The sequence below is a fragment of the Schistocerca nitens genome, chromosome 4, assembly GCF_023898315.1.
Source record: "Schistocerca nitens isolate TAMUIC-IGC-003100 chromosome 4, iqSchNite1.1, whole genome shotgun sequence".
Lineage (NCBI taxonomy): Eukaryota > Metazoa > Arthropoda > Insecta > Orthoptera > Acrididae > Schistocerca > Schistocerca nitens.
In genome coordinates this window covers 545437012-545451648 of record NC_064617.1, presented here as the reverse complement: position 1 = coordinate 545451648, position 14637 = coordinate 545437012, and the positions used below count along the sequence as shown (strand labels likewise).

Here is a 14637-nt window from a genome sequence, read left to right as displayed (position 1 = left end):
TCAGACCACAGGACACGTGATGTAGTCAGCTAACAGCAACATTACTATTAAGTAGCGTGGACACACAAACAGGAAAAGTTAATGTTTTAAATTAATATACATAGTGTTGCTACAAGAATAGAAAAGCTTTCACATATAATACTGGTCTCTAAGGTTAATAAGCTGCAAGAGAAGCTAAGCTTTCACATATAATGTTGATATTTTTTGCGTGTGTTACACAAATGTGCAAGTAAAATTTTTAGCCAAGTCCAGTGACTTGTCCTGAAAGTTTTCCACAAATAAAATGGCTACTGCAGAGGAGAGAGAGCTTCCTGTAGCACTACATCAATTTACTCATAATAACGACATGAATGTCTGATCTTCTGGGCTCGAAATACTTCTAAATGGCCCGTCATCAAATGCTCTGTGACTTGAGAAATTCATCGCACATAGTTCAACTTGCGTAAAAGGAAATTTACTTTGAAAGTAACACTTTTCAAACCACCATTGCAATATTTTCCCGCGTACTGTTAGAAATAGGTTCATTTCAGTAGTCTTCAGAGAGCGCCAGGTAACAGGTGTTACAGCACTTGCGCAAGCTATGATGTCATAGGACATCCCTATGTTCATGCATGTAAAACGTTAAAAGATCTTAGATTATATAACAAAAGAAAAAGAAAGAGAGACATCAGAGGATACTCCAAGAGCATCGGAATTTCCTGAACCATACTAACACGGCACATTTAAAGTGCATACTTAAAGAGCACATTCGTGTGTCCAGATTCCCAATGAAGTAGGCCTCGACCTGATTCTTTATTATGGCAAAATGCCATATGTGTTAGAAGATGAAAACACACACTTGAAATGCAGCGAGCAGTTGAAATTAGCCAACAGTGTGGAACTAAGCACTTTGTTTGTAATACATTGACTGCCTCAGCGTAAAAGATTAACAAAAACCAAATTTTGTTAGCAAACCGACAAAAATAACTTCATTGTTCTACAAGGCGATTAATGGATGGCTGTCAGCAAACTGGAAATAAAATAAAATCTAAAACTAACAACGTATATTAGCCTTCGGTAATTATATGAATGTATTTTAATACAGGAATGAAATTTTCACTCTACAGCGGAGTGTGCGCTGATATGAAACTTCCTGGCAGATTAAAACTGTGTGCCGGACCGAGACTCGAACTCGGGACCTTTGCCTTTCGCGGGCAAGTGCTCTACCAACTGAGCTACCCAAGCACGACTCACGCCCCGTCCTCACAGCTGTAATTCCGCCAGTAGCTCAGTCGGTAGAGCACTTGCCCGCGAAAGGCAAAGGTCCCGAGTTCGAGTCTCGGTCCGGCACACAGTTTTAATCTGCCAGAAAGTTTTATTGTAATTCACTTGATAGCCAATGGCCACTGAAATCCATTTTGTTTTCATTTGACGTGAGAGCAGTAAATGAAGAGGAAACAGCAAAATCACTAAATGTAAACACAGGTCACGTGGAGACTACACACTTCCCCAGTATAACTCAAGACTGCTCTGCGCATCAGCCTCGGATCTCAATACTAAGATAGTGCCGCCGCCCCCCCCCCCCCTGCCCCCCCTTCCTCCCAGCCACCCTCCCTCGAGTGTTTCAGATATGATGTCAAAAATTTTATAAAATCGAATTTTCAAAAATATGTTCATTTTGCAGCGCATATCTTTTTGAAGAGTCTAATATATAAAACACATATGTTCCATATGTTATTTGGTCGTAAGTGTGCCAGAGTGCAGTGCCACCCCTCTTTCTCCAGCTCATAACTTCTATCGCATGTCACTGTATTTCGCTCTGTAGAATTGAAACGTGTATATTTTGTACTGGATGCCATCACATAAAGTTAAGGACAGTGGAAATTAAAATGTCCTGTGGTGTCTCTCCTGCTCCCAGTCACCCGGTTTGACATCCTGCCCCTCTTAAAAATACTCACAATTAATACTGGATGGGATTATTTGTAACTGGGAGAACAAGAACTCGGGGAAGATCAGTTTGGATTCCGTAGAAATACTGGAACACGTGAGGCAATACTGACCTTACGACTTATCTTAGAAGCATTTGTAGAGAAAGCTTTTGACAATGTTGACTGGAATACTCTCTTTCAAATTCTAAAGGTGGCAGGGGTAAAATACAGGGAGCGAAAGGCTATTTACAATTTGTACAGAAACCAGATGGCAGTTGTAAGACTCGAGGGACATGAAAGGGAAGCAGTTGTTGGGAAGGGAGTAAGACAGGGTTGTAGCCTCTCCCCGATGTTATTCAATCTGTATATTGAGCAAGCAGTAAAGGCAACAAAAGAAAAATTCAGAGTAGGTATTAAAATCCATTTGAGGTTTGCCGATGACATTGTAATTCTGTCAGAGACAGCAAAGGACTTGGAAGAGCAGTTGAACGGTATGGACAAAAGCAAAACGAGGATAATGGAATTTAGTTGAATTAGTTCGGGTGATGCTGAGGGAATTAGATTAGGAAATGAGACACTTAAAGTAGTAAAGGAGTTTTGCTATTTGGGGAGCAAAATAACTGATGATGGTCGAAGTAGAGGAGATATAAAATGTAGACTGGCAATGGCAAGGAAAGCGTTTCTGAAGAAGAGAAATTTGTTAACATCGAGTAGAGATTTAAGTGTCAGGAAATCATTTCTGAAAGTATTTGTATGGAGTGTAGCCATGTATGGGAGTGAAACATGGACGATAAATAGTTTGGACAAGGAGAATAGAAGCTTTTGAAATGTGGTGCTACAGAAGAATGCTGAAGATTAGATGGGTAGATCACATAACTAATGAGGAAGTATTGAATACAATTGGGGAGAAGTGAAGTTTGTGGCAAAACTTGACCAGAAGAAGGGATCGGTTGGTAGGACATGTTCTGAGGCATCAAGGGATCACCAATTTAGATTGGAGGGCAGCGTGGAGGGTAAAAATCGTAGAGGGAGACCAAGAGATGAATACACTAAGCAGATTCAGAAGGATGTAGGTTGCAGTAGGTACTGGGAGATGAAGAAGCTTGCACAGGGTAGAGTAGCATGGAGAGCTGCATCAAACCAGCCTCAGGACTGAAGACGACAACAACAACAACAACAGCTAATAACTTTCTGTTTTGGGTGACAAAGTTAAATATAGGATACATAAAACCAGTAAAGACAAGAGACAAGCAAGAAAGTACACATTTCTTCAATCCTTAGCTGCTAGCATTGTTTTCTTTCTGATCTTGCTACAGCTTTGCACAGCATGCTTTTCTTTCTGCAAAAGAATCTATTACCTCGTCAAAGTTCGTCATATATTTTGCTACATTAAAAATTGAAATATTGTTGTCTAATACTGCGTAAGCTGTTAATACAAATAGTACCCAAGACTGGTGTGGTTTCTCGATCTGATTACGTCTATTTTGTCACTGTCTGCTAGATAAAACAAAATAGGCCTTTCTAACACTGCAGAAATTGTAACACACACCAAATAAACATGACTGTTTTGGCACAAATGGTCATTTTTATAATATGACAGAATATAATTCATGAAGACCAACATAAAATGACTATTAGGCCTACTACCAGCAAAAAGCTTTATGTTAGAATATAGTTTAACATTTCATTCATACGCTCCAGTTTCTCGGGCATGAGATCGAAAACTAGTAGTACGAAATTTTTATATAAATTTGGAATCGTTATATTCTTACCTAATTTGTGTTTTGTCCCTGTATCTTCTCCTTCCTCATTCTAACAAACAATCTTGTCATGACTACTTCTGGAACTATACCCGCCTTTGTCAAAACTTATTCGCCGGTTAACTTCACTAGCCCTGCCAGAATCACCAGTTTAGTTATCCTTGATTATTCTCCGGTTAGGCATTGTTATGTTCGTACAAACCATTTTCCGCGCTACTTCCAGAATAGAACTTAAGCGGCTGCTAGATGGAGACTGGTGTAGCAATCTGGCCAAACATTTTCTTACAAAATTTCATTTCCCTGAATACTCCAAGAAGATAATACGTAATCTTTCTTACCTGTTAGTGATTTATTTCCACTCTGGTAGGTTTTTTTTTTATGGGACCAAACTGCTGATGGCATCAGTCCCTAGGCTTACATAGTAATTAATATAGCTTATGCCAAGGACAACACACACCCCCATGCTTGAGGTAGGATTCGAACCTCTGGTGGGGCGAGACGCGCAAACCGTGACAAGTCGCCTCAGACCGCACGGCTACCCCACGCGGCTTACGATTCATTCAGAAATCAACTTACAGTGTGTGATCAAAAACCAACAGGGATGCGAATCAAAATCATATGAGTAATCGATAGACAAACGTGCACTGGATGTTAGGCGCTTTGTGAAACAAAGTTTTTTCCTCCTCAAGAATATGAATTTAGCGACCTCCACCTCCCCTCTCTCATAGGTCCGGACCCGCTGCGCATGCGTGAATCTTGCAGCATGGGCATGACAGTAAAATTTTTCCCAGTTGCATCTAGCTGCTTGCTGTGACTGCTTACACAGCCAACAGCCACATTTCTGTAGCCAAAAACAAGAGAAGGTACTACTCACACGCCACTTAACTGTGCATGAACGAGCCCGCTCGTAACTGCTAAAACAAATCTAATGTCAACAGTTGTGACGTCACGATCATCGGAGGCAATTTGTCGTTATGAAGCATTGCATAGTCTTCCTAAAGCCTTTGAAACATTTTGCTGCTCGCAGACGCTTGTATGAGCACTATGTTTTTTATTGTATATGGCACATTTCCTTTACAACTTAAGTTTTTATTTTCATTTTTTTGTCTTGTTCATGTTTTATTGCTGCAGTAGGGATTTCCCCAGTTTTGTCCTGGATGAATAAATTCCCGGGTCTCCCAGTTGTCCCAAGTCGTATACACCCTGAAAAACCCAAAGGACATAGTTACCTGGAAGAAAAAAAAAATGGAAGATTTTCTTGGTCAATTCTGTGGCAGCTTATTTATCAAGCACTTGTTGAGACAGCATGTACACTGGCATTAGCTATCCTGTGCAGGGGATATATTAGAGCAGCAACTGCTACATCCAGTGCTCAGGAAAATTCGTGTAGCGTGACGACAGCGACCATCACTCTACACTTAACGTTGGCCCCCATTAAGATCACCCATTCTGTATAGCTCTTAGCCATGTATTATCATTTTCTTAGAAATGTGGTTCACATAAACACACACAAAAAAAATTTCAAATCCTCCATTTGTGTGCCAAATACATACATATTTCATTGGAAAAGTGGTGCCATTGTCAACTATGTCCCTATATTCTACTGACTTTTTCTAATCAGTGTGAAGGCTTATGTAATTTGTTTTGAGATGGGAGAGGGTGAGGATGAATTGGGTACTATAATGTTATTTTGAAAAGGCCTAAAACTTCCGTATGGGTGTCTGTAAGTGCTGGTTTTACATGACCCAACATCCTAATTTTACCTTTTTTCTTCATAGTCTCCTGCTCCCTAATGTTGACGTGACTATAGGTCAGGCAGCATTGATTCCTTTCCGGTGACCACTATGTTTCACCATTTCTTCTACACCAGAATAGAAATGGTAATGTGTGTGACACATTTGCACATATATCTTTAAATGCATGGATCTGTGCATGGCTCTGTTATTAATTCACTCACACATAATTTCAATATATCCTATCTTGGAGTAGAGTCTTCAAAGGTGTGGAATGAATCAAATTGTTGTTGACTGGCAGATACAGTCACTGCAAACTACTCTTATAATTTCTACTAAAAACCAATTAGAATTATTGTTATACGACAGTTGGAACTTTGATAGTGGCAACTATTTATTTACAGCTCATACAAAACAGATATGCGTTTCAAAGTAGTCAACCTGCATTGTGTATAATCAGTTGCCAGCGATGGGGAAGTTGTAGGATACTCTTAGCAGTGCCAGTTGTGTTGACAGCTCTAGCAGCGCGGACTATTGCCTGACAAATTTGTAGCAGTTCTGAAGTTAATGCCATGAAGTGTTTCCTTCAGTTTAGAAATAGAGTTGAGCACACGAAGGCTTAAGGCAGGGGAGTGCACTAGGTGGTATATCACTTAGCAGCCCCATCAGTCAAACAAATCAGTAACAGATTGCACTATACGTGCTTGAGCATTGTCCTGCAAAATGGTGGTCAGGTCCCGCAGAAAGTATCACCACTTCTGTCTCTAAGCTGGTCGTAGGTTGTGTTCCAAAAATGAACAACATAGAGACAGAAGTGATGACTCTTTCTGCAGGACCTGACCATCATTTTGCAGGACAATGCTCAAGCACGTACAGTGCAAGCTTTTACTGATTTGTTTGACTGACGAGGCTGCTAAGTGCTATACCACCTACTGCACTCCCTGACTTGAGCCATCGTAAGTTCAACTTGATTTCTAAACTGAAGGAAACGCTTCACGGCATTCGCTTCAGAACTGCTACAAATTCGTTGGGCAATAGACCGCACCACTCAAACTGTCAACAAAACTGGCACTGCTAAGAGTATCCTACAACTTTCACATCGCTGGCAATGGGTTACACACTATGCTGGTGACTACTATGAAGGTCAGTAGAACTTTGAAACACATATCTATTTTGTACAAGCTGTAAATAAATAGTTGCCACTATTAAAGATCCAACCCTCGTAGGAGATTAGGACTGAAACAGCTACTTTGGGAAAAAAAACCATTAATCTACTATAGTACTTCCTACTACAGATTAATGTAACTTATTTGATTTTAGTGAACCTGTTAGCTATTTCTATAATGGACAAGATAGAAACCTGCTTAATACGAACATTATTTCATACTTATTTTTCTAAAAAAAAATGTGTTATTACTTCAAACGTGGCAAGGAATTTTGATATAAAATTTTAAAATTTGCCATCTGAGCCACATTGATAGCGAACTATATCTGCATAACCTAAACAAATGAGATGTCACTTCTGTCTTGTTTCTCTTCGAACACTGTCAGTGCTTTCTTGGACAAACTTTAGTCTTCCATGAAAATATTTATGTTATCTCTGGAGGTTGTCAAGGAAAAATGTTTCATTTTGTTGTTAATAATAGCAGTGTGTGTCTGCATCTGCTACTGTTAGAACATTGACAGCTGAACTTTTTTCTCCAAGAAAAAAGTTTTTGGAAACAAGGGGAAAGAAACACAGTGCATCTCAAAACTCTTAACCATTTAGTAGATAAACCAACTTTAAGTGCATTTTTATCAAATACTCATTTTCTATTTGCCAATATAATTTGATAAACATGCGCATTAGTTGAACTGGATGTATGTCCATCCCAAGGGACTAGATTCAAAGCTTACATGTTTGTCACTGAACTGCTCATCCCATTCAGACATTTCTCTTTCATTTGCAGTCTCATGCCTGTATTTTTATCAATATTAGGAACCTCAGATATTTATTTCTATACAAATATAGATCAACAGTATCTGAATGCTCGTCAGTAGCTGAAATTTTCAAATCTTTTACCTATAAAACCTTTAAGTTCAATAACAACTGCAAATACCAAATACACCAACCTGAAGATTGAGAACTCCCTGTAAAATCACCACCAGCTGGAGTCTGCGTGTTGACTGAACGCGTCGACCTCAGCAGATCTGCCAGTGGCGCTCGGTGTCCTTCTGGTGTCGCTTGGTATGTCTGCAACTGCCCATGGTCACACACAACACTTCCCCATGAGCCCAAACAACAGGTAGTACCTACAAATGCAATCTGTACATCTTATGGCTGATATTTAACTGTCACTCATCATATCACTATCCATAGACTTTACTTAATAATCAAATGTGATTACACTTTTTATTTCATTACTCAAAGACAATATTATGCCCGATATTTTATCTGAATCCACAAAAAATTCATTCGGGTACTTTCACTCAAATTATTTTTATGTTTAAAAATCCATCTAGTATCTGTAAATGTCTAATGTGCATCAAATTTGTCCCACACTTTTTACAACACTGCCACCACCCATTCCCATTATTTGTTTGAGAACTTGACATAATAAATTTCTGAACTAAAGCTTTCTTGTTACTTTTTCTCCAAGCTCAAAATCTTCCTTCACATTTCTCATATACCGCTGTCTTTTGATTCTGGTTCTTATGTCTCTGCAAAAAGTTTGGAGTGAATTGAATTGTCCCAAATATTAACACACACAAAAAATAATGGTTCCATGAATAAATCCTGTTCAAACCACCATTTTTAAATTCTCCCCATACATATGACATTACACAATCTCTTATGAGTCACTTTGGCAGCCTACTGTCTACCTTCTTTCTTAAACAGGAACTGGACTAGTCACATTCTGGACCATGCATACTATGAAAATAAGACTTCACTGTAATATTATTGATGATACAATAAAATGTCTTTGGTAAGTCAGAAAAAATTCCTCTTGGTGATAGCTGATTACACACTGAATTCTAGTCATGAAGCAGTCAGTCTATGTTGGCTACAGCTTCTTTTAGATACCTCCATCTAATGGTGTCATGAAGTCAGCACACTTTTTTGTTTTTAAAGATTTGCTCTTCAGTTATCCAAATAACAAATAATCATTACTCCTAGAGAGGTACACTTAAGTAATACATGCACAAGCTAAAATCTAACTTCCAAAGAGTTTTATGTATTTTTTTTTTTTTACTACATTAATATTACTTTAATAATGCAAGAGCCATGCAGTGCACTAAGGTTTATGAGTTACATTTTTGTGAACCTAATCTTCAAATTTTAATTATGTATCTCCAACCAAACCTGACAATATGTGAGAGTGTACAGATGTGTATTCTTACATAAGTGATCATTTGACCGTATACATACCTTCTCCTCTTCCCTTTCAGAATCCTGTGGACCGCCTCCAGCTTTCAGCACTAGCCTCTCTATCTCTTGGTTCAGCCCCTCTATCGAACTCCTCATTGTGGGCCGAGGCACTATTGGTTTTACTGGAATGGTGACCAGAATTGCCTTAGTTGTGTTTGTACCTGTATTTCCATGCACAAGAAATTATTTTTATCATGCCTGTTGGAGAAGTTACAGCTTTCTCCTAATTGAGACTTGGCACACATCAAGCTGGAAACACACCAATATGTTGCTAACCTTGGATTTCAGTGTCTCTAACAAATTTCTGGCTAATTATTATGCTGAGAGCAATGCAGTGACAAGCACCTTGGAATGAATTACATTTGGAACCGAGTATAAATATTCGTGACAAATAGCTTTTTTTCTTTTTTTTCTTCAACTACATAAAAAAAACTGCTACGTAAGAGCAGTTTTATCTTTAATTGGCTCAATATATCAGAATTTTTGCACTGAAATAACAGCAGAATTATATTCACTCTAACCAATGTTGTCCCCCCATAAATACACACACACACACACACACACACACACACACACACACACACACACACTAAAAAAAATTTCTGTATTGTATGTTTTCACTAAATGTGGAATGAGCAGAAGGCCAACTCTTGGCAGAAAGTGGAGCTTCATAGACTATTTAAGATAAGCATCATGAAATCTATTAGGTAACATACATAAATACAGTAACACTCTCCAGCAATACACCTCATCTCACAAGACTATGAAATTCTAAGATGGGTATTAACTGACAATGGCCATATCAGTAATTACTAATATAGACGAAAAGTGAATTTTTTTTTGCTTCGTGTTTAATAAGGATTAGTCCTGCATGCATCAAATCCCAGGAAGAGGCTACAGATTGATGTGGTGATGTATAGTAGTAAGCTGTTCTTTTCCATCTTAACTTATTTTTGGGCGACTTCTGAGTCAATTTGATAATGTGAAAAGATTTGTTCTTTGGAGGAAGTAGAATAAATAACCAAATCCCCTCTGAAGTAGAAGAGTTAACTTTTTGTATGGTGGGACACAGGTAGTGCTATGAAGTACCTAAACTATATCTGTAAATATTTCTAGGGCTCACTGAGGCTTAGACTGATTCCGCACTGCTGTAAGAAGATCTAGTGAACAATCTGATGAATTCAGGATCCTATTAAACTTGATCTCATTATAGTTATATGGGTTTCTTAGTTGGCTGAATTCCCAACAATAAATAATGTCAATAGTTTAACAAAGTTTAGTAATGATCCATTGGAAGTATGATTTTGACCACTTCTCATGAATTAGAAAAAAAAATTAAATATAAACTAACTTCCAAAAATTTCAACATTACACTTTGTTCTTTTTTAATTCGATTTTTTTGTGCCTTTTGGTCAACTGAGATCTACGCAATACTAAAAATTTGCAACTGGGACAAACTAATGCTGCTAAGTCTTCCACCAAGACTGTTCTACTGGTAGAAGCTTTAACAATTTTGCAAAACTATATTATTCCATCCTCCACACTGAATCCAAACTCCAACAAAATTTCAGTTGTTATTCAGGGATTTTTCTGAGTATTTTGGTGTTAGGGCCTCATGGTCTCTGGTGGCTTGTTACAGAGTGATATACTAAGCGAGGTGGCGCAGTGGTTAGCACAATGGACTCTCATTCCGGAGGACAACAGTTCAATCCCGAATCCGGCCATCCTGGTTTAGGTTTTCCGTGATTTCCCTGAATCACCTCACGCAAATGCCGGGATGGTTGCTTTGAAAGGGCATGGCCAACTTACTTCCCCATCCTTCCCTATCTGATGGGACCGATGACCTCGCAGTTTGGTCCCCTCCCCCCAAATCAACCCAACCCATACCAGGAACCAGGTACAGAGTGATAATGTGATAAGGATTTATTTGGTTTGTACACAAATTACCTTTCTCAACATGAAAATATCTCGGGATAAGTGTAAAAGGCTGTAATACCAAAAGATACAACACAAAAGACACAGTAATGCAATAACCCTCCTCAGACAAAACACATGCACTGTGACGCAGTTGCAGTCAGTGCAGGAACAACTAAGCAAAGCATTGTGTTACTTTTCAACTGTATTCAGTGAACCCATACATGAGGTGCATATTGGCCAACTCTTCATCAGTAAATCTATGTTTACTGCTGTGAATTGCTATTAATCTACAACAAACACTGCCTGAAAACCAAACCTCTTCTCAACAGAAAAAAGTAGTACTAGTTGTAAACTAGAGGGCAGAGAGTAAAGTGGTATTGCCATCAACAGCAAGTATCACAAGTGAAATGAACAAATTTGTTACCAAACAAGACATACAGTGCATACCTGATAACATTTGCTCTCTTGTGCTGGTATTTTCAGTACAATACATACACCAAGATAAATGAAGATACAAAGAGGGAAATGCAATTACTCTGTAATGATCCACCAGAAATGATCCATCTCTTCTATTAAATTATTCAAAAAATTGTACCTGAACAACCTCCACAAATTTTTACAGTGGACTCTGGGTTCACCTTGCATACTTTCAGTTGTGTTTGCTTATACTCTCATATTAAAGCAGCTCTGGCAAAAAGAACAAGCAGAACTGATTGACGCCATCTTTAATGTATAGTCAACATCACAATGATGCACAGTATTATTGCAGATCAATATCATTTTTCTACTGGTAAGAGAACATTTAAATTCATATTTAAAACAGTTTTTAATGGGGCATATCACAATCTTACACAACAAATTAATAAAAAGGCAAAATACAAGCAGAGTGTGTATCTATTAGTACCTTTACTGGCACATCAGCAAGTATTTTGTCTTGAACGAAAAGTACAGCTTCAAGGGTAACTGCACGTATGAAAATTGATACAGTTTAACCACAAAGATGTGTTAGACTTTTTTTTAAACAAACTTGATGAAATCTATGGTGGGACCCTAAAACATCTGCCAAAGGTTTAGAGATCTGACAAAAGTGTCAACATTACTAATAACAAAACAATTACCAAATACATTGAACAGAGTGAATGCAAAGTGATAGCTTCTCACATATCAGAGTGCATAGCATTTCAATGATTTCTATTGCATTTGTTAGAGGCACCTGAAAAACTAATTTCACTGATACTATCTGTAAGAAAGGTGAAGAAGGCTAGTGGTAACGACAAGAAGTATATGACAAAATTTCATCAAAAATATGCGAACTTCAGCACTAGAAACACAGACCACTAAATATCACTTAAGTAACTGTGAAAAAATATGTACTTTCTGGTCAGAGATTTACTTTAGCATATGTACAATATGGTAATGTGGAGACATTTTTTCAATCATTGCTCTACAAGCTTCAGCAGGAGATACAAAATTAGAGGACAAGTTAATAAAAAATTAGAAGTTTAGAGAAGATGTTTGTGGCTTGTACTTTCTTTGCCCTTGGAGGGTGGGGGGAGGAAGCCTTCTGGAAGTGTGAGGTGAAGTACATCAGCAAGAGAAGTTACAAGAAGGAAGCAAGGAACAGGGTGGAATAGGAAATCAGCTAAGTTCTTTTCAACAGCCCTGACATTTGATTTTAATGATTTGGGGAACTGTATAGTGAATTGACTACCATTAAAAAGAGTTCAATGTTTTCAGCACTGTGCTGTCTTGTTTGGCATGGAAGCCACAAGAGATTGATGGTAAGGTTAAATGGGAATCATTGGTTTTCTCGTGGGAAGTGGTATTTCAGGGTGGGAATATGACGAATTAAGTTTAGATGTCTTCCCCTCACATGTTCTTTTCTTGCTGTACTAAAGCAAGGAAAAATAAAGCCATTTCAGATGCTGGTGACCATTATCTTTTCTGTGTGTGTGCCAACCAAGTTTCATCTCGAGGTGAATGGTTAGCTGTCACAATCTTTCATACATTCTGTGTTGTAACTTAATTACTGTATGGGTACTGTTCTCATTCCATAAGAAGTCAGAAGATATAGGCTTACACACTGTCACATTGCAAACAGTTTTCATTAAAAGATGTAACACTGACAAGTAGTAAGTGCTTCCTAATACAAGATGGCGTAAATAAAACTCCCTGGATTATACTGATGATTTTCTGATAAGAGTATACATATTCTGCAATTCAGATACCCATTTTCTAGAACACCACCTCATCTGAAGAAATACAGAAAATCTGAATGTATGAACATCAATCCACTCTTCAGCATTTTGATTAAATTATCTTTTTGAGTCATCCGTCTCTGACCGCTTTGATGCATCCTGCCACAAATTCCTCTATTGTGGCAACTTCTTGATGTCGGAGCCCTTTAATATTAATTTTTATCTCCTACTGAAAAGTTCTTTTATTTGTGTCACTGCTTGTACAAGGTACAGGTTTGAATAGCAGAAAAGAAAGACTGCAACCTTATCTCACGCCACTTTTAATCCAAACTCTGTTTTTTGTCTGCAGTTATTATTGTTCCCCCTTACTTCTTTTACTTTACCTGTCTTTCCCTATGGCTTATTTCCATTTCTTTTGAGAATTTCTAATGTCTAGCATCTAGCTTTTTCTAGGTCGACAAAGCACAAAGAAGTGTCCTAGTATCTTTCCTAAGCACTGCTTGCATTATCAAACATGACACTGGAATGGCAACCGAGGTGCCTTTACTGTACATGAAAACTACCTTGAGCAATTAAACAGAGAACCGGTAATATCCCCACGGAAAATTACCCTCTACCACGCACTAATTAATAGTGATCAATCAAATTATCCACATTTATTTACGTTTGAAAAGTATCGGATTAGATTTTTCTAGTAAAATATGCGCCGACAGCTAGTCGACGCCAAGGTATTTTTCTAGTACGTTTATGCTTTGGAACAACAGAGGTACAGATATGTATGCTCCATGGTTATTATAGTTTAGAGAGAGAGAGAGAGAGGAACAGTTTCGGAAATATCGGTGGGAGGATTTTTGGATTCCTAAAGAAGTTTAGGTACTCTTCTTCGCACTAAAGCGAACAAGGGAAATTTGTGCCGATAGCGGGATAGATAAAGAAATGATAAACCTGTAAAAAGGTAAATTTCCTGAGACTTAAAATACACGGAAACGGAACCTGTAATTAACAAGGATTCAATATACATCTTTCATCAGAAATAAGGTTTGTGACCATTTTATTATCGAGTGAATGAAGAATGAGTTCTCTGTCTGAACCATTGATGATTGTCTAGGCCCTGTAATTAATTGGGAAGTTTCAGCTGTGACGAAGAGAACCTGCAATCTATGAGTTTTATAAATCGTCCAAAAAGGCTTCGTCCACATCTGAAATATTAGATCTGTCGTAAACTGATCAATTAGAGAGAGAGAGAGAGAGAGAGAGAGAGAGAGAGAGAGAGAGAGAGAGAGAGAGTGAATGTAATTCTAGAAATTACTTAGAATCCTCCAGTAGTATAATTGTTTGTCTGTCCTTTTACGGATCAGCCAATCATAATACACGAAGCCCTGACTTAACTGTACTGATTCAGGTGTGAGAGTGAAGGAGCGATAAAGACGACAGACACACTTCTGTACAGACAAACATTACACCAAGTTAGCGGCAAGCTGCATTCACACACAAAGACTTTCATCAGAAACAAAACCACAAAACAGAATAGTAATCAGAGAATTCATTAGAAACCGACTCGTGGCGATAACATATTAGACCTTCTGGTGACAAACAGACCCGAACTATTTGAAACAGTTAACACAGAACAGGGAATCAGCTATCATAAAGCGGTTACTGCATCTATGATTTCAGCCGTAAATAGAAATATTAAAAAAGGTAGGAAGAATTTTT

General features: G+C 38.1%; 1 protein-coding gene across 2 annotated transcripts in view; it reads right to left on the bottom strand.

Moving 5' to 3' along the window:
- The window catches only part of LOC126252902 (protein FAM117B-like), a 77798-nt gene that overhangs the window by 41960 nt on the left and 21201 nt on the right, over positions 1-14637 (bottom strand). The window contains exons 5-6 of one of the 2 annotated variants that reach the window (XM_049953877.1): positions 8810-8931; positions 7513-7639 (exon numbers count right to left, since the gene is read on the bottom strand). In XM_049953877.1, coding sequence (XP_049809834.1) covers positions 7513-7639; positions 8810-8931 — 249 coding nt within the window. The remainder of the gene's footprint in view (positions 1-7512; positions 7640-8809; positions 8932-14637) is intronic. The other variant, XM_049953878.1, reaches the window with a different exon arrangement.